Source organism: Pagrus pagrus (genome assembly GCF_965226575.1).
Source record: "Pagrus pagrus genome assembly, chromosome: 13".
NCBI classification, from domain to species: Eukaryota; Metazoa; Chordata; class Actinopteri; order Spariformes; family Sparidae; genus Pagrus; species Pagrus pagrus.
The window spans coordinates 29,709,551-29,730,384 of NC_140197.1; the positions used below are offsets into that span (position 1 = coordinate 29,709,551).

General features: G+C 40.3%; 1 protein-coding gene and 1 long non-coding RNA gene across 2 annotated transcripts in view; one reads left to right on the plus strand and one right to left on the minus strand.

The window, feature by feature from the left end:
• Positions 1-20,834, plus strand: part of grin2ca (glutamate receptor, ionotropic, N-methyl D-aspartate 2Ca) — a 71,007-nt gene that overhangs the window by 47,321 nt on the left and 2,852 nt on the right. Inside the window, exons 5-12 of the mRNA XM_084371959.1 lie at positions 704-915; positions 9,981-10,149; positions 12,220-12,373; positions 13,318-13,443; positions 15,606-15,835; positions 18,952-19,112; positions 19,232-19,419; positions 20,374-20,606. Coding sequence (XP_084228085.1) covers positions 704-915; positions 9,981-10,149; positions 12,220-12,373; positions 13,318-13,443; positions 15,606-15,835; positions 18,952-19,112; positions 19,232-19,419; positions 20,374-20,606 — 1,473 coding nt within the window. The remainder of the gene's footprint in view (positions 1-703; positions 916-9,980; positions 10,150-12,219; positions 12,374-13,317; positions 13,444-15,605; positions 15,836-18,951; positions 19,113-19,231; positions 19,420-20,373; positions 20,607-20,834) is intronic.
• The window catches only part of LOC311268371, a 52,552-nt gene that overhangs the window by 23,718 nt on the left and 8,000 nt on the right, over positions 1-20,834 (minus strand). The window lies entirely within an intron of this gene.

The following is a 20,834-nucleotide window of genomic DNA, read 5'->3' on the forward strand; positions in this document are numbered from 1 at the left end:
TTGGGATAATTGGGGTCCAATTGGTCCTCTGCGACTTTCACTCCTTCATTTCCCAGCCTGATTTAAACAGAGAGAGTCAGATGGGTGAATTTGTGGAACGTGCTACTAAACAGGTCACGGCTTCTTCAAATAAGTGAGCTTGAAATGTTTAATTCCAGATCTTGATTATATATTCAGCTTGCTTGAACGCTCATTTCCCCACAACATCCAATTAAAATTAGCTAACTGGTAATATGGAAGGGGGTGGAATTGCTTTGGTTGCATTAGATGTGTAATTGCACTCTCTACATCCCCAGTCAGCCAAAAATCAATTTCCTCTAAACTGTCGTCGAACTAAAGCTCTCCTCGCTGCACCGAGTCCAGATGCACAAATCACAAAGACGTGCGATAACAACATATACAGTCAGAGAATTGGGGACAACTGTATTAAGATGGTAGGTTGTGATAGACAGTGTAATGTGGTCATGTCCTCACTAGTCTCATCAGAGATATATGAGAGGCAAAAAGGCTCATTTCTTCAGTGATTCTCATCTTTATTTGTGGCTGAGTTAAATAAGTTTCTGGCATCTTCTGCTGTTTATTTATGTGGTAGGATTCAAAAGAATCATTGTTTTCCTTGCTGTAACACATGAGAGTCAAGCAGTAAGCATCTGGAGTTTGGTGCAGAGATTATTCACTGTTGATTCACTGCTTATTCCTTCAGGTGGGGACCTACGAGACGGGGATCCTGCAAATGAGATACCCCGTGTGGCCACGGTACGGCTCCTACCTGGAGCCAGTGTCGGATTACAGGCACCTGACGGTGGCCACACTGGAGGAGAGGCCCTTTGTCATTGTGGAGGCAGTGGACCCTGTGACTGGTACATGTGTCAGCAACACTGTACCCTGCCGACGACAGTCCAACAAGACGGAGGCGTAAGTCACGCTGACACTCATCAACACTGAACAGTCTCTTTCCAACATAAAGAGGGCAAACACACTCAAAACTTAAAGGGTCGGTTCCAGTATTTCACCATAAAAAATAAGCACAGGCAGAAAGTGCATAAACAAGTTAACAGCCAAGTTACCTGCAGCATTAATGTTAATTAGCTGGAGCTAATTTATCATTTAAACCAACTGAAGCAACACTCAGCACAGGGGAAAATGAGAAGCTGCTACCTGAATGGTTTTTACACTAAAAATAGCAAGAAGAGATGGAAGATTTAGTTAAACATGTTACCTTTGAATCTAAGATAGATGGATAATCTTTATCTTTGCCTCTAGGCACAGTATTATTTTCTGGTAATCCAGATAATGTCAGGTGAAAAAATTCCTTTCTTCTAAAATCCAATAAAAACAGTTGTGTCTCATTCTACCAGTATAACAAGACATTTTGCCATTGGATTTGAGTCAATGGGTCAAATGACATGGAAGCTATTGAAAAAAAAAATCCAAAAAATCGACTCCAGAGAAAGATAGTTGATTGTTGAGTCTCATCCCCAGGTCATTATATATTGATGCTTTCGGCTGGTAACACACTGCCACATCAGCTGTTGTGGTTTCATCGAAAACAGAGCTTCACGATCGAAAACAAGCATGTTTAGCAGACATGTTTGGTCAGATTGACAGAATTTCCACATAACAACCGAAAGTCAATAAACCAAACATGTCCGGATAAATTTGAAGGAGCGGAAGTCATGATTTCATTTTCTGTTACCAAACTGAGCGTAGACCATCTAAAGTCAAAGCAACCATCTGAATCAAACTCACTTTATATCACTGTACATTCCCACATGGGCTCACATGTTAACATGCCTAGCTTAATTGATTTTGTATCTAACTTGAGAGTGCCATTAGGTATGAGATAAAGAGGCTCTTCCCCTGCCATTACCACAGGCATGGCTTCTTATCACCCAATGAGGTGAGATACTCATTAGGCTGCTTGGCCAGAGTGCAATATCCCAGGGATCACCCTGTGACCCAATCAAGAAAATATATGTGCTGCATGGTGGGGTATCAATTAGATGGGACGATTAGGCCAGGTCATCAATCCTCAACACCTAGAGACTGATATTGGTGTTCATTAGTGGGGGAGAGAAGCGCTGGCCATTACCCATTACTGACAATGGCGTTAACGAGATGAGGGGAATGGAAGACGAAGATCGCGTCCCTTGAGTGTTATGGAGCACTGTAGTGCTTTATCATTCATGCTGACCAAATCGTCCTGCCTGTATAAAAATTGCATAATTCCCCCTCGTCACACAATGGCTCTTTTCGTGGATCTACAAAAAAAATCGAAGGCAGAACCAGATAAAGTCAATAAGCAGTTCAATGAAGCAGTTAGCACTTTGGTCAGCTGAAGGAGAAACATTGACCAATGAATGTTGCAATGAAGGGTGAAGGGGTAGATTCTTCTCCAAGCTTCCAACGGTCGAACTGAAGATAGATCTTTGTGCCTAATGAGGCGAGGGCTGGATCTATAGAAGGGGTGGGTGATATGGCCTAAAATGTACATCAATAAAAGGGATAATCCACCGGAACATCATTCTACCTCTTTCAACCCAATCATCAAAATAAATGTTAGCCAAGTTCATTTCAGCAAAACCACAGATAACTTAAAGCTTTACGTTTCTTAAAGCTTTACGGAGATGGCCAGACTTCCCATGAAAAATATCCGATTTTAGTCTCACCTAACAGCTGGAAATTGTCCCGAGTTCTATATTATTATATTAATATTAAATATTGAGTGGTTGGTTTCACACTTGATGCCAAAACGCAGACGTGAACCGTGGTCGCCCTTTTGGCAGCCTCATCATCTGTAACAAATCCTCACATTTGAGAAGTTGGAAACAGCCAGCATTGGGTATTTTTCTTGGACAACTACTAAAAACATACAATTATTAACATTGTTAAAATTCTTGTTGATTGATGTGAACCTTAATAATTTCAATGATGATTTACAATTTTATAAAAACTAGAGCTTGCTTGACACTGGATTTTGCGGAAGAGTTTCACACATTTTATAATGGATATTACTTTTTTTTTACATAAATACATAATATTGAACATTTATCATCCCTTACATTAGGTTAATAAGGAATTAAACTGAGATGGACTTCACTTGTCAGTGCCCTCTATTGGACAGGCAATGTAATGGCAACACTGTCAAACATTTCTTTGGTATTTCTGAAGTGCAATCTCTTGTTACTCACGGCAAACGTGCCAACACTGATTTATTTATATTATCAGTCAACCAATTCATCAATCAGCCTCTGTTTGAAACCAAGCTGAGAACTGTGTTTCCTAATCAGCAATGCAGGGTGACCTTTCCTTATCTGAATCTCCTGTGAAGTTCCCCACAGCACTCAACATGTCCACAACTTAGACGCACATCAGCGCTTTGTAAATGGGGAGTCATTTGTCATGCAGGTCCTCCATTTCAATTCCTCAGCCCCTTCAATCCCATACATTCAGCCTGCCCAGTACACCATCTGTGCAGCTCCCTCATTCGTCCTCAGAGAGGCCTGACAAACAGCCACCAGTGGCCGGCTCAGACTTGGCTAAAGCGGCACAAAGCAGTTAACACCAGCTCTTCCCTTTGAGTCTCACATGTTTCTCCAGAGGGATCAGAAAAAAAGTCTTGAGCTCTCTTCCTCACTGCTTTTGTACTGCAGGGAGACTATTCTCCCTGAGAGTGCGTTGGAGGAGATTAATTTAGAGGTAATGCCCTGGTGAAGGGTGGTATTGACCTGGGAAGATAATGTCATCATACATTAGCTGTGTTCAATGGGAGTTAGATCATAAGTTGATTTAATTAAAGCTGAGACTGAGTGCAGCGGTAGACGAGTTCCCCTGAGTCTCAGAGCAACAGGACCAAGTGCACAGCACCACAAACCTGCATTGAATAAGCTCTACACATCGATTGATTCACAAATGAATGCTTAAAAACTGTAGTTAAATCATCTCATGTGATGTCAGTATACTGCACATATAGTCGTGTACAGATAGTGTAGTATTTTAATGTTTAGGCACACAGATAGAAATCGTACTCACCACTGGTCCACAGTACAGCTGTACTTGCAAGCCCTCATGAATTCTGATTCCCCAACAGGCCTACAAGGCACCTGAGTCAGGGCATGTGTGTGAAGTAGCTGTTATTAAGACTTCGCATTGCAAAGGGAAACGCTCACCATGTTTATGCCATGCAACAGGCCCCCAGGTTAATGAAAATACACAGCTTTACTTTCAGGAATGCCCGAAAACAAACTTTAAAATGAAGAGTAACTACACCTAGACAACAAAATCCGCTGGCCCCACCAATTAGACGGCCAGTTTTTGCGGTACAGCCATTTATCTACTATTTAGACATGATAGGATACAGTAGTGCTGCCAGCGCTGATCACAATTTTGCTCAGTGGCCACGGTAAAACATTCCCTTGCACCCCAAGAAGCATTTTCCCATTTTTCCCACTGTTTTAAAAAAGAACAAAATCTGAGTATGAGCCAAGAAATTTGATTTAATAATCGGTGACGTCATTACAATGCAAAGTCAGTGGGCTGAGAAGGGACTCAATAATGGGGGCCAGCGTTAGAAACACTACTGCATATATTCAGTGGGCCGCATCAACAGTAAGTAAACCTGGAAGATAGACTTTTTTTTTGTCGTATGTGCCAGGCGAGCAATTCTTACTGGACTGCATAGGCGCCATCGTTGCGTTCGGTATCTATTTCTATTATGAATCTATGGGTACAGCACTTAGCCGTGTATTAGCATAAAATGCTACATCACAGATAGTTGTGGTCCAGCAGACCTGGTCATACCCAAGTGAATGATGTTGGGTGCCTTCAGATGGACTTCAAACTTTTTATACTTTTGCGATGCAGTTGTTCTTTTCTTCGGCACAATTTAAATAAACTAACTAGGATAATCGTTTTGTTCGGTAAAAACAACTTTATTTCTTCACCATTTGTATTATCTAGTAAACCCCCTGCAATTCATTTTGTGAGCTCCTCTGGTCGCAGCAGTTGGGAACACTTTGAATTTCAGATTCTTCAATTTTGGCAAATCTGCAGCACCACAACTGGGAGAGTGAGAATTTGGTTTAATATCACAGTTTTCAGAAGAAAAATTGCTTTGTGCAGCTTTGCAACTTTTTTTAAGAGGTGAATATTTTAAGGGCTTCGCAATGAGAGTGTTGTCTTTAAACTTTCTAGAACACGAATACAGAAATCCACAACCACACAGATGGCCACTGACAGTGTACACACACACACACACACACACACACACACACACACACACACACACACACACACACACACTGCCATAACTGCTGCCTGTCACCATCCACAGAGCAGCTTGGAAACATTATTCTAAGAATGTACACACTTTGAATAAATAACCTCACACACATTTGCAACAATTCCCGAGGACCTATTTTAATGCAATTGGCAGCCGATTTAAAGCCCAGCCTTGAACCCTGGCATCTGGTGAGACGGGGGATGTTGGGACCACTGTGTTTACTCGCGGTCTGCTGTGGCAGCCTTGTTTTCCTCTAAAGTGTTCATTTGTTTCTGTTTGTTGTGGCCCGGCTCTGCCTGCTTGATGCCCCGCCTGTCCGTCTCATTGCCTTCTGGTCCTGATGTGTGGGTGCAGAGTCCATTAGACTGAAGGTGTGGGGGAGGTTAGGGGTGACGTGTCATTAGTGCTCTCTGCATTGCGCCCATGGCTCACTAGTTCGCTGCCGCATCACCTCACACTGCCCGCCTTATATGCTATAGAGGTGTGTCTGTTTGGGTTTCTCTGAAAGCAAATAGACGTTTAATGGTGGACCGTAACCTCTCTGCAGATGAGTATAAACAGAACGGATCGTCAAGTTTGTCTAAACTTCGCTGCCAAGCTCACATCAAGTAAAGTCAGACACTCTGACACTTTAAGAGCTTTAGAAATAGATTTTTCCTAAACTAAGTAGAGCCTTCATTTATGGGAAAGCTCTGCCTCACCACACAAGGGGGTCTTCTAGGTGCAGTGGCCTGTATCAGTGTTGTAAAGTTCATCTGCAACAATTGATTTATGTTATTACTTAACCAGATTATTCTCAAATATGAATCACCAGCCACCAGTGCAAATTCTGACCTTTCAAAGGTCATTTACAACACCTTTGTGTTTTGTCACACAAAGAACTCAAAAACTTGAATCATAACCTGCTGACTTTCTTTCAAACCAGTCAGCACAAGCAGCCAATTTAACGCCTCATTTTTCCTTCATTTTGCTAGACCGATATTATCGGACAGCATTGGCCTGTCACAGATATATTGGTATTAGAATATATATTGTCTGATATTATAACTTTTTAGAGATTTTAAAGCTTTTTCGAGCATATCAGTGCAAGAAGTCAACATTTCTAAACTAAAAGCATCGATTTTCTTCTATTCTGCAACAATAGAGGAACATTAGGTTTTTTTTTTTCTTACTCTGATCCCAGGATTGGACTACATGATACGAGTCCATTGATGGCCCGACCCAAAAGAAGAAGTCAGGCACTGTGAATGAAAAAAAAAAAGTGGCAGGCAAAACTGCTCATTTTATCATGTGTAATGGTTTGTGACATAGTGGACGACAGCCAATGTAGCGTCTGTGTCACCTCACGACATCCTGACAAAAACACAAATCTGTCAAAATGTTTTGTTGCCTTCTCTCTCTCTTCTCGCCTATGATGTGTTCAGTGATACTGGCCGATGCACACAGCGGTAAACATGACGAAATGAAAGCGGAGAGATGCTGTTGGTGCTGTCAAGTGGAATAGTGAAGTCGGTTCCTGGCAGACGGCAAGCTATGATTGGTCAGGATCCAACTTGTAGTCTGTCTCTTAGCCAAGACACAACAACTATGTATGACTCTATGATTGCTAATCTGACACTGGGACCATTTCAGACAAAAATGATCATGTAGTCCGGTCAATGCATTAATCATGAGCATCACTGCAGACTGAGGAGCATGAGCAGCATCTGTTAGGAATCAAATTGAGTTATTTTGCCCTTCAAAGAGACTTATTTATGCACAATACACCTTAATGTCAGAGGTGAAGGGATTAAGTGGTTCTGGATAAAATAAGAGGGTTAGTCAGGCTCTGGAGTAATTAATCGATTATTTTTTGTGAATAACTGATCAATCATTTTGTCTGTAAATAAGGAAGAAAACACAGGAGACATCTCCAAATGACTTGTTTCATCTGCTCAACAGTCCAGAATAACAACATAAAGCGAAGATGAGCAGAAAATCCTCACACTTCAGTTAATGTTGTTGCTTGATAAAAGACATCTTTTCTCTAAATCCGAGCAGAGTAGAAGATGTTTTACAAGGCACTGGACTTGTTTTCTCCCCTCGTCCTGACTCACATCACTGGCGTCATCCAGTTAATGTGAGACTGAAGGACATTTTCATCCCCAAGTTCCTGATAATCCTGCTGATAAGTAAGGGGAATTGATTTCAGCCCTTACGTCAGCCTCTTTTACTTGGTATGCTGAGCCTGAAAGTGTCCGTTTAGCTTCTGCTGCGTGCTCTGTCTGAAGATCAGTACTGTATGAAAGCAGGTATACCAGGTTTTCTGTTTGCATGTGGTGAGTATTACATAGGCGTGTGTCCTCATTAAAAGGGTTTAGCATACTTTTAGTAGTCCACACCTCATCCAAGTCTGGGTCGAACTGTTTGGTCTTTGAAACAAAGGGACGGGACGTAAAGGTGCCTACGTGTAGCATTTTAAAAGCAATATAAGATTAACGGTTACACAGCAGTAGATACTTTACAGAAACAAGAGACAGACGGAACAGGCAGTCTGCCAGACTCTATCCTGCATTTTAGATGCCATGCTACTAGTTTGGATATGAAGGTGCTGCATGGTAAAAAAAGAAAAAGAGGCTGCTATTATTAGAGCAGTCATGATCTGAGAGCTTGATTTATCCTCATCAGTAAAGTGAGGCTGAGGGGTGGAAGGTGTTTATGGGTAATGTGGTCTTAATCTTAAGATTAGAAGCAATACAAAGAAACAACTAACAAGCACTTCTAAAATTAACTTCATTTACAAAAACGACACCAATGTTTCTCCACTAAAGGCCGATCAGAAACCATGTTATTTACTCATCAAACACACACCATTTTCACTGAAACCAATTTTTCTAGCACAAATTCGAAACATTTGATGTTTATTCATGATTTGATGCTTTCCTCTTTTGTATAATTTTAAACTAAACATCTGAAAGGGTTAGTTCGGATCCCAACTATCATGTTAAAACAACAAAGTCGCACAGTAACACACTCAAGTGGACTCAAATCGTCGTGACTTGGACTCAAGTGGACTTGAGTTTCTGTTTTAATGATTTGCGACTTGACTTGAAGTAATTTGACATACTGATGCATCAAGTACTCATTTTACTACTCCTAAGTTAACATTTTAAGACTGGTTGCTGTGGACAAGATGCCGTTGTCCAGTCCAAATAATTCAGCAACGAGTTCCACTCCTGTCTGACATTGTTTGTTTGTGATTAATTTATGTCGGATTTGTTTTGTCCGCCCAGCTGTCCGTCCATCTGTTGGGGCCGCGACACAGTGCGCAAGCCCGTAGAGTAGCTCCAACTCTCCCACCTGCAAACCCCCCTCCCCCATTTTTTTCCTAACGTTGGATCCCAGGCCTCGATGTTGAGGAGATGGTTGGTCCTCTCCACACCTCCATCACCTACTTTGGGTTTCTTAGAATCCAAAGTGGTGTCTTTAGATTGGACAAAAGAAGCAACATGGAGACCCAAAGACTCATCATCTACCGTCTTAATGAAAAAAGAAGAGCAGCAAATAAGATGCTAGAATATCAAATGTACGACACTGGTGCCTGAAAAATGACCGGCAAAAAGGTCTTGTGGTCTTGCCGTTGGATTTCAACGTAATTTAACATTTAAAATCTTCTGGGGGGTTTTCTGTTGTTTATAGCTGGGTTTTGTTAAAAAATAAAAATAAAAAAAAACATGTTCATATTTCTCTGTTTTGGAAGATATTGGAAAAAGTACTGTTTTTATATATGAGGTCTAAAGTGATGAGGCAGTGAGGTATCAGCACTATTATTAAAAATAAATCCAATACAGTGGCTTAGATGACGTCAACTATTTTGCATTATAAGACACATATTACACCAGATATATTCTTTAATTAAGTTCATCCTTACTACTTTGCTTTTTATTAAATCATACGGGTGTTTTGATCATTACAGCTCTGCTATTAACTTCCGTCTTTTGTTTTCATACATGTATTACTGGAAGATACTTGTTTTCTAAAACAGCAGTGTCTTAATCCCTTGTGGGATGGGCCAGATGTTTGGCGTGACACAGAAATAAAAAACAAACTAAAATGTAGTGGACTGTTGAAGGTTATCTTTTCTCATCTTTGCAGATACCAACCAACACGTCTAAATACTGGTCAATATATTACACTCAATTATGACTTTTGATTACAGTGGTATTCTGGTACGATTCAAACAATATATTGGATATAATAATTGGTGATCTTCCTGCAATTGATAACATATAATGAGAGTTTAATGGCATCATCTATAACAATGAGAACTGGGCAGTCGAGAGCAACAGAAACCAATAATGTAAAGAAACCAGTTCTCAAAGAGACGGAGCAGGAAAGACACTACACTGACCTCCAAATAAAATCCCTAAAGAACTACAATACTCAGTCGAGCACATACCTCCACCTGGGCCCAACCTTCTCCTTCAATCTAGCAAAATCCAATATCAAATAACTAAATGCGCCAGATTTTTTAACCCAAATCAAAGACTCATCCTCTACCCAAGTTTCGTGGAAATCCATCTTTTTTGTTGCTGCCAAACCAGCCAAAAGATCAAATCACAACCTCCTTGGCAGAGATAATATCTTCATATGTTCATGTTGTTGTTAGTGATGATCAGAACCATCATATTCTCTGTTTTTGTCTCTCTTTATCTTTTAGCATCGTGGGTCACACCGAGCCGTACACAAAGCTGTGCTGTAAGGGCTTCTGCATCGACATCCTGAAGAAGTTGTCTCGCACCATTAAGTTTTCCTACGACCTCTACCTGGTCACCAACGGCAAGCACGGCAAGCTGGTGCGAGGCATTTGGAACGGGATGATCGGAGAGGTAAGAACAACCACAAGGCTAGTTTACCACGGCAGCAGTCCAGCTTCACTCAGGACGTCGACACAGTGACATCGCCAAGATTATGAATGAGGTCAATTCTCTGTCGGTTGCTTTTCATCATGCTGTAAACAGCCTGGACTGAATATTCACCATTAGGGTGCGAGATATTGATTTATTTTTGAGGAAAAAACATTATTGATGACTTAAATCAGAAGACACGTGTGGATCTGTAAGGCCTTCCCGTAATCAGTGATTCAAGTCTTAAGGTCATCTGACTGATCAAATGTTAGATAGTCTTTTACAGCTACATCCATGGCCTTGCATGTCAAACACTGAATATGCTGATCTCATTGCACACAGAAACTTTCATGAACAGCAAACCAAGGGAAATATTCCTCAAAATGCAAATCATTTTTATAAATAACTCCTGAAATTTGAGTTTTTGAAGGGTAGTATTGCACTTGGGGGTACTTGCAGGAGATGGATTTTTAAACCAGAAACCAAAAAAAGCTTTTATTTGCTATAACGCAGCTTGATCGCATCATTCCTTAAAAACATCTGGACCTTTCAAACTCCTTTGGGAGGTAAACATGCTTGTAAAAGAGGCTAATGAAAGCTTGGTTATTCAGGCAGGAGTATCGAGATCGCTGATGAAGCATGGCAAATTGTTCAAATTTGACTTGAATGAGAAGCAGGAAGGAAATCTTTTTTATTATGGATATTATTATTAGGTCAAGCCGAAACATGGCAGTTTAAAGCAGAAACATTCCAACAATACTGTCGCAATATTCATATCGAGGTAACAAAACATATAAAAAATATGATTAGACCTTCTTAAGAAAATACTATGTACATGCAAATATTCACTAATCTCCACTGCCATTTCCAATAATGTCAAGATTTGTGTAATAGTGTATTTTTATTAGTGCTCAGAAACCAGAGCATAAATCTTGAATTTGAACTTTTCTTGATTTTTTTGGTTTATTACTATTGTATGTGATGAGAGTATAACGCATTGATTGACTCATTGTGGTTCCACCACGATCTCTGTGACTGAAGGTGTCTGCGATCTAAAACCGCCCACCTTTACCTTGATTATAATTAAAACATTGTGTGTGCAATCAATAACACGAGAGTGAAAACCTCAGACAAGACTCTTTTTTTCTGCTGTGGGCAAAAAAATAAAAAGGAAAAGCAATCTGAAGTCAAGATTAATGAGTACATGAAAAGGTACCAAGGTCAGTGTGGTGAGTGAGGGAGGGACTGTTGTACAAAAAGGAGGAGCAGGTGTCCTTGTGAATAATCTCTACAGTCAGGATCCTCCTGCCGGCCCTCCTCTTGAGGAGTTGGAGGATACAACATTAGTTGGTCTTTTATTTCCCTGTTTTTTTCACCAACAGGAAGGCTATTGTGCTCAATGAGGCATCAACCTTCATAGGAGAGCTAATGGCTTGCATGAGGCGGAGTGTCTGGACTGTAAATCTACCAGCCCTCTATCAGTATGATAAACAGTGGTGTGGTGTGGCAGAAAAGGCTGGAAAAGCAGTCACTGGGGCTTTTGAACTGTACTGTAGGGACAGGTTCTGACATTAGCGAGAATAGCATCACTTCCTATTCAGCCTGAGCCCCAGTCACCTTTAGCCCGGAGCGATTAGTTTCACTTCCTGCTTGTGATATATTGTCAACAGACGACTTATATAATAGGCATTGTGCTATATGCTGAAATACCATCTAGTGGATTAGAGATGGATTAGATAGTGGATCCTGCTTTACAATGCGGTGGTGAAAAAAGGCAAGATAACATCAGGATAGGCTTTTCAGTTGTGTCCGCCTGGCTGCCGGGAGGGCGCTGGAGGAATCAGACAATATATCACCCTCGGGGACGGAGGCCGAGTGTGATGACTTCACTGATAGATGAGATTTATCAAAGGTCAGCGGTGGACGTCCAGCATTATGTCCGACACTACTACACAGGGTCCGATTTATGATAGCGCCAGACAAACATCCGCTTTCCATTTGCACTTTCATCTCAACCAAAAAATATCTCTATTGACTTTCCCCCTGCCACAGGTGTTCTACAAGCGGGCGGACATGGCCATCGGCTCACTGACCATAAACGAAGAGCGCTCTGAGATTATTGACTTCTCAGTGCCGTTTGTGGAGACGGGGATCAGTGTGATGGTGGCCAGAAGTAACGGGACTGTCTCACCATCTGCCTTTTTAGGTGAGAAACTCCTCTGTGCTTCTCTGAAGTAATGAAGACATATGGCTGGTTGTGCCTCTGCTTGGAAAAAATACGCTCGAGGTATCAACACAGCATTGTGGAGGCCTGGTGGTTTAGCTGCATGCTGTATAATGTGATTGCAATGGCACTGGTTGCTTCCAGTCAGGGATCGTTGTTGCAAAGTACTCCCTTCCTCTCCTGTTACCTCCCGACTGGTTAATCTTTAAACATTGTCATTTTATATGTGGTTCCAGACCAATTTTTCACACTGGTTGCACTGGTGCGTTTTCATTAAGGTGCACCAGCACATAATTTAGGTCCACCCAATACATATTACATGTTTTTTTTTAACAAGAAATTGTGATTATCTCAATGGTTTAAAAAATACACTGCAATACACATGTATAATAATGTGCAATTCTGTTTGTAATTCGGTTCTGTTTGTATTTTATTTGTGTATAATGTTGGTAATTTTATCCTGAATCTTATTTATATATACTGTATTAAGTTCATAATAAGTCTGTTTTATTTTAATTGTTGTTTGTTTTCTGTTTTTTTTAATTATTTTTTTATTTTTCTAATTAATATTATGTTTTATTTTGCTTCATTTTTTGGGTAATGTGTATGTCAATCTTTGGCCAAGGTGAAAATTTGCCCTGTTTGCCTTCTGGCTAATTTACAGCTGTTTTATTGATCAATGGGCAAGGTCCCTGACAAATAAAATAAAATGAAAATCAAATCACATTAAAAAAAAAAAACCTGAGGGCAGATATGTTGAATATTGCACCTTCAGGAAATTGAAAATTACAGTATGCTCTATAAACAGATTTGGCTGTCTTTAATGCTGATCGTTCGTCTTTGTTTAAGTTTACCCAGTTTTCTTCATCACTGCCAACAGATGAAGTTTGACTCTTGATTGTGACCTATGTCCTCCGTCCCTGTAGAACCGTACAGTCCGGCGGTCTGGGTGATGATGTTCGTCATGTGTCTGACTGTCGTGGCCATCACAGTCTTTGTCTTTGAATACTGCAGTCCAGTTGGGTACAACCGAAGCCTGGTCACTGCAAAAGGTGGGTCTCACCGCCCTCCATCCAACATGGTAGAAGTCGGGCAATAGTCGGGCAATAGTGTTTTTTTTGTTTATTGTAGCTTAAAGCACACATATAAAACTAATGCTATCTGATAATTCAACATTAGAGTAGATGTCTTTATACTGTAGAAAAGCAGTGTTTTATTTCATTCAGTTTTTAACTCAAAGAGAAAAACAAAGACAGCTGTTTCCAGAGAGCAAAGTCAATATATTGACAATTATGTGGCAGAAACACACTACAGGTGGTTGTAGATCAGATCAGGGATGATTTTGGATCAGTGGAGGTCCGTGTGAAAGTACAATAAGCTCTCTATATAGGTTTTCCCTCCTTCAACAACCCTAAGCTGACATATTTTATGAAAGTTGCATCATTAGATAATAATGTTGAAGAATAGCACACTGGAAAGAATAGAAGATAACATATTCTATGGGGATACCAGTACTACAATGAAAGCAATTGATCAAATAACTATTGCTAAACATAACACAACTTTTTCACAATCCAGTTGTGAACTGGCATGTGCTAAATAAACCTGAAAATAAAAATGTAAACTGGGATTATTTGGCCTTTAAATTAGAATTTCGTCAGGATTTTAGTACATATTAAAACAGCAATGAAATGAAAGTACCGATTTGCATTTTTGCCAGAATTAAACATACAAGTCAGAGAACCATGGTTGTCTGTTAACAGTGAATTGTGTTAGTGTTAGTTAGTTTAGTTAGCTTGATAGTGTTAAATTACAGAGTTGCTTGGCTTCTTTGCATTTGTTTATATCTGGCATACTGCTTTGCTCTCCAACTTACATTTTAATGTGTTTGAACTCTGACTAATTCAAAACACAAACACCCATTTTACATGTTTGTTTTCAGGTTGAGGTACCATGTAACATATTTCAGACTACAAATTTGAAGCAAAGCAGCAAATTAATGTTTGTACTTAAATCAATTTATTCTATTATTGGCATCCCTGAACTTCCAGAGAGAGGCAATAAATACAGAAGTCTTACAGGCCTCCAGAGGCTTCAGAGAACATATGAAATCCAAGCCTATTTACAGAGGCCACATATTGGATCAATGCCTGGAAAATTGAGATACTGCAGTTTCATCTCAGAGCCATGTGGTCTATAAAACATCTTATAATGGATGGAGAAAGGCCAAAAGGGGCTACGCTCCTGGCTCAGCTTCTGATTTACGTCTTAATGTATTTTAGGATGCATGACATATACGATGGCAAAATTAACTACAAGGTCAAATATGACAGGTTCTTATTGAAGAACAAGGATATTAAATCGGTTGTACGCATTTTAGTTCAGACATGTAAATGAGTTTTACCTGAACTGTGTCATCCTTCAGACAAGCTGACAAGACAGCTGCTTCCCTGTTGTTTGTGTTATTGTCTTCCACGAGTCAGTCTGCTGACAACTGACATTTGATTTCAAGTTGAGGGTGTATGATCTCTTCATTGTAATACTGACACTGACACATCCTGATTTGCAGTAAAATACGACACCAATAAGGTCAACTGCTTCTGGATCTAATTTCTTCCTACATGATGGCTGACAATGAAAAAAACTCAATCCAGCTTTTGTCAAAATTTCAGAAGCTTGACTTGTTCTCAGACACAACACCGGCACTCAGACAGACACCTCAGTTCAATCAAAACTCTGCGTTCCTCGTCATTTATGACAGTAAATAAAGAGTCTCTGGGTTTTGGACTGTAAGTCGTCACTTTGGGCTCTGAGAAATTGTGATAAGCATTTTTCTATTTCAGACTTTATAGACTTGCAGACAGATTAATCAATAATGAATCAATCACAGCCCTACAAAATACAAACGAAATAGGCAGTAGGATTGGGCCAATGAACGATGCCACGGTCCACTGGATGGAGCTCTGTACCATCGTAACACTTGGATTTAAAAAGCGCCCCACCAGAGAGTCTTTGTAGCCTCAAAGGTGATATTCCAATAACCTTAACAAGTCCATGGCGTGAAAAGCTCTAGTTATTTTTGGAAAAATTATATGGGCCATTCTGGAGGGCAAGGACAAACTTGTTTTGGGGGTTAGGTAGAGGGATGAGTGTATTTCGTTGTCCACCATGTACAGACTGATACTGAGTCCTGTCTTCTCTTCATCTTCTCTAGATCCCGGTGGTCCCACCTTCACTATTGGGAAGTCGGTGTGGCTGCTGTGGGGAATCGTCTTCAACAACTCTGTCCCCATTGAGAATCCGAAGGGCACCACTAGTAAGATCATGGTCCTGGTCTGGGCTTTCTTCGCTGTCATCTTCCTTGCTTCCTACACAGCCAACCTGGCGGCTTTCATGATCCAGGAGCAATACATCGACACGGTCTCTGGACTGAGCGACAAAAAGGTACAGAGCTCTGTCACTGTCATTGACAGTCCTGTGTGCATTGTGTCGGGCGTGTTGTTGTGTTTGATGTACAGCTTAGGTATACACAAAGTGGTCTATTTTTGGTGTGTAAACAGTGGGTGGTCGAGCTATGAAGGCAAATATCCAGAAGTGACAATGTCATGGCTGTGACTTTTCACTTTCCCCACAAAATATAAAAGGGTCACAGAATAAGTGGTGAAATTGAATTATATCCCCTGACTCTTTAGACGGGAATGTCTCTGAAAAGCCTATGAAATGTAACACAAGTGGATTTTCTGGGGGGACAGTGATTATAATTTCTGGTATTATCTTATGCATATTTGTCTGGCCTGAGGATCTGTTTTATAGGAGTATTGACAAGGAAAGCCATGTTCAACCATCAGCACGAGAAATGGTTTGTAGACTCTTTGCTCTCAGGCAACTGAGGGGATTAAAGGGGCATTTGAGGGAAAGACCAAGCTGTCCACTGCTCATTATGATTCTGGCAAAGTCATTTACAATTCTCGTCTCATTATACATTAAGTCTTCTATGCAGAGAAAGAAAAAGAGCCATTTTGACAGCCAGTCCATAGATTATTGAACAGCATTCTGCATGGCAGCATGGGGGGAATGGAGGTTTGAACCGCTGTTTGTCCAGCTGTGTTGAACCCCTCAGGTTAAGTAAATGTAAATGAGGTACAAAATGAAGCCACAGAAAGTGACCTTGTATCCGAGGAGAGAGTGATGAAGAAGAGCAGAGCTGCTGTAAGGACACTGCGTTGTGTTAAGGCTGATGATTGCCTCACCCCTACAGAACAGACACTTCACTTATAGGAAAAGTCCTTGTGATGGGGTAACACATCATGTTAACTCTGACATTGGCCAACCTCTTTCAATCCACCATTTGTGTCCGACACACTCGTCTCTGTCCTATGTAGTATGAGGAAGGCGTATGCAGAAAATGTTTCAGTGGCATGCTGTCACGATATAGCAAAAGGGTACACAGATAAAAAAGTACCGTCCTCGCTAGGAAAACAACAGCATTAGCTGTTTGTTCAAACACTGTGAACAACAGATGTTTGTGTGTTCCTGATAAGAGACATCTTGTGGTTTTGCAAAAACAGCTCTCAGACACCAAGGTCAAAGTAGCAGGATGCTGTTGCAGCACAGCAACAGAGGGAAGGTTGTAGCAAATGCTTGAGTGAACATTTTGACTTTGACCCCACAGTTTGTATTAGGGCTGCACAATTAATAGAAAAAGTCTCAAAATCGCAATATGGCCAAGTGTAATAACCAAATCAATGCGACGAAACAACATAATGAAGTAGTGTAGTGCTGCGGGGATGCCCTGGCCCACAAATCTTGTTCTCGAGATGTAAGAAAACATGTTTCTTTGGTACAGACCCCAACAAGATAAAATAGGATTAGCCTTTTATTAGTCCCACAACAGGGACATTTGTATTTTTACAGCAGCAAAAGGGATAGCAAAAAATATATAATATGTGTCATTAATCATTTTCTTATCACAATTTCTGTCCATATCGTGTAGCCCTAGTTTGCATCGTGTTTCCTACCAACAAGCAACATTGTTTTTTTTTAACTACGAACACAATCTTTCACTCACTCACTATATTAGTTTGTTTATACTGAAGTAAGCAGGACCCAGTTAAGTCCATGCAGACTAGGAAGATGTTTTGAATTTATGCTAGGTTAGCTGAGATCCATTAAAATTCTGTAAAATTGCATTGTTCATATTTGCCTGTTAAGGCACTAGAAGACGGCTGCACGTTGAGAGCAGCCTTGTAGCGTCCTCCACTGTCACTCCAGAAAATAAAATCATCTACTTCATGTGGTGTTGACACATAAAGTGACCGCACAGTTGGTGTGCCTGTTAATCTTTTCTCTCCATGCCTTTGAAAAATGCATAGTCTCTACATTTGTTCTCATATTAAATGTTATTCGTGATCAAGCTGTTTTTGAGAATTAAAGCTATTAAAGACGGTCTCATTATCCTGAAAATTAAAATGAGGGGTAATAATAGATCATGACAGAATTTTTACAACCCTGTCCGTCAAAATGACAGACAACGAGAACGTATAATGCAAACCTCTGGTTCTGACATAAAGCATGCTTCATTTGAGTGAGCTGCAAAGACTTGATGGCCACATGAAACATATCATGGCACTAGTGAAACAGCCTACACTCATGAAGGGTAAAATTTCATTGAAGAGGTTTCTTTGTTAAAGTTTTGTCATTTTGGTTCGTGGTTCATTCCCTGAAGACAAAAAAGAAACATTTACCACTACGGTTTGTTTGGTTGTGTAGTGTAATTTTGTTATTCTGTGTTTCTAGTACCTTGCAGTGCCACTCCTGGGTAGTTCAACAATACATCACTTTCTCTATATTATAACTCTACAACTGCTTCTTTACGTCAAGACTCTGAATCATATCTGAGCTTGTGTTTCTTCTAACCCTCAGGGTATTAAAGGTATCTGCTGATAACAGAATGCAGAAGAAGCTTGGTTCATCTTATCCTGACGTGACATTGTCCCCTTTCTCAAACACAAACTTTAACACAAATTGTCCCTCAGCTAATGTACTGAGAACATATTTGCACAAGGTTAATGAAAAAGTGCAATTATGTTGAATGTATTTCTGCCACGTCCTACTTCCTGTCCTCACAGATAATTAAATGCATATAGTACTGCCAAAAAGGAAAGGATAAAAGGAGAAGTTAATTTCTTACAGAGAAACAAGGAGAGGAAGAAGGAAGTTTGGATCTTTGGATACAGTGTCTGATTGTCACATTATAGAGTTAGATGTGAAAATGAACAGAGCAAGAGGCGAGCAGGATAGACCACAAATGCACTTGAAAGTTGAGGCATAAATCACAAAAATGGATGCTTTATCTGGACATAGATGATGGAAAATGGTACTGTAATGAAGTCACACACAACCGTCAGGGTGACGGATCAAACTGGATTTGATTACATGCTGATACGCCAAGGTCTCGACGGTGATGATGACTTTGGCAAAAAATTATAAATGATTACGTTTTTATTTAATAAAAATAAATTAAATCACTGATCATTTTTGTCATTCCTCATTCTCGACAGTTTCAAAAGCCACAGGAGCAGTACCCTCCATTCCGCTTTGGTACCGTCCCAAATGGCAGCACAGAGCGCAACATAAGGAGTAACTACCCTGAGATGCACTCCCACATGGTCAAATACAACCAGAAGGGAGTAGAGGATGCCCTTAACAGCCTCAAAACAGGGTATGTGTCTGCCAAGGATAGTAAAGATGTATTTACAACAGAACTGAGAGCCAAAGCAGAGCCAAACAGTTATATAATGGCCTTTGGAGTATAAAAAATCCTTTTCTTTATCCTGCTAGGAAACTGGATGCCTTTATCTACGATGCTGCTGTGCTGAATTATATGGCTGGCAAAGATGAGGGCTGCAAGCTGGTGACCATTGGCAGTGGGAAAGTGTTTGCTACCACTGGTTATGGCATTGCTCTGCAGAAGGATTCACGCTGGAAACGACCCATCGACCTGGCCCTGCTCCAGTTCCTGGCTGACGGTAAATTCTTCATATATATACAATAGATGCGGTATCTTGTGAAATATTACCAGTTATGCTATAAAAACGACTTGTTTTTCATAAACCTGAAAGGGAATAAATGCATAAGGAGAAAGAATAAAAACAAGAATTTGGCAAGGGGAAATGAATATTGGGTACAAAATATGGTAAAATTTACTGACAGACGCATAAATGCAAGTCAATAAAACCAAGTTTCAAGCTGTGATTTAAAATGTGACTCTCACTCTGCTAACTTAAGCTCCTCAGACGAGTTATTTTGAAGCCTTTAGCAGAAATATGCAATGGATGGTAAGATGAATAACGCAACACTTTGCATAATATGATGATGAAATGAAAAGTGCTGTGATATTATTACTTTTTGCAGAGAATATCACCAGCTAAACTGTGAGATACAGATAGACCCATTTTGGGGAGACGACTGGATTACACACAAAAAAAACAAAAAACAAAACAAGAACAGGGAAAATATTTACTATAACCTGAGATATCCGGTTAATAACTTTGCAGATCATCAGTAAGCTTTATCTTGTGTAAGACTGCGATGTTGCAAGCAGACATATGGTAGCTTTGTTTTCTCGGCTCAGAAGCCATTAGCCATTAATTTGGGATCCGTTGCCTTATACTAGTTTTAACATGCAGATTTGTAACCGCCATTATTTGCTTTTCCTCTTGTTGAACAACAGTTGTCTACTTAAAGAAAAAAAAATGAGTGATCGGGATTAATTTGGGATTTACTAAATCACAAACAGAAGAACTGTGCAGCCTTACACATTTGTATCTGGAGTGCTGGTTATTGGAATGAATTTCATTATCCCATGCAAATGAATTTCATGAGAGGCTGGAGGGCATTTCATTACTCACTCAAAGTCCCCAAATAATACTAGTGTTATGCAAATAGGGCTTAGGTCTGTATTCTGTGCTCTTCCCTCGCAGGCGACACACAGAAGCTGCAGACCGTCTGGCTCACGGGCATCTGCCGCAATGAGAAGAAAGAGGTGATGAGCAGTAAGCTGGACATTGACAACATGGCAGGAGTTTTCTACATGCTGCTTGTGGCTATGGGCCTGAGCCTGCTGGTTTTCGCTTGGGAGCATCTGCTATACTGGAAACTACGACATTCAGTGCGCAAATCCGAGCGCCTGGACTTCCTCCTAGCTATCAGTAGAGTAAGTTATCCTCGTGTATGAAAACTACAGCACAAATCGATTTTTGTTACTGCAATCTATGACTTTTAAGGGTTGACTGCAGCAATACAGCCGGAACAAGTTGGCAGTACACATTTTTTTAGCAGACAAGTTTCTGAGAATAAATGCCTAATAGTTTCATATGTGATGGCCTTGCTGCATGATGAAATGCAGTTGTAAAGCCTGCCGTCTCCTTCTGAGGTATCCTTC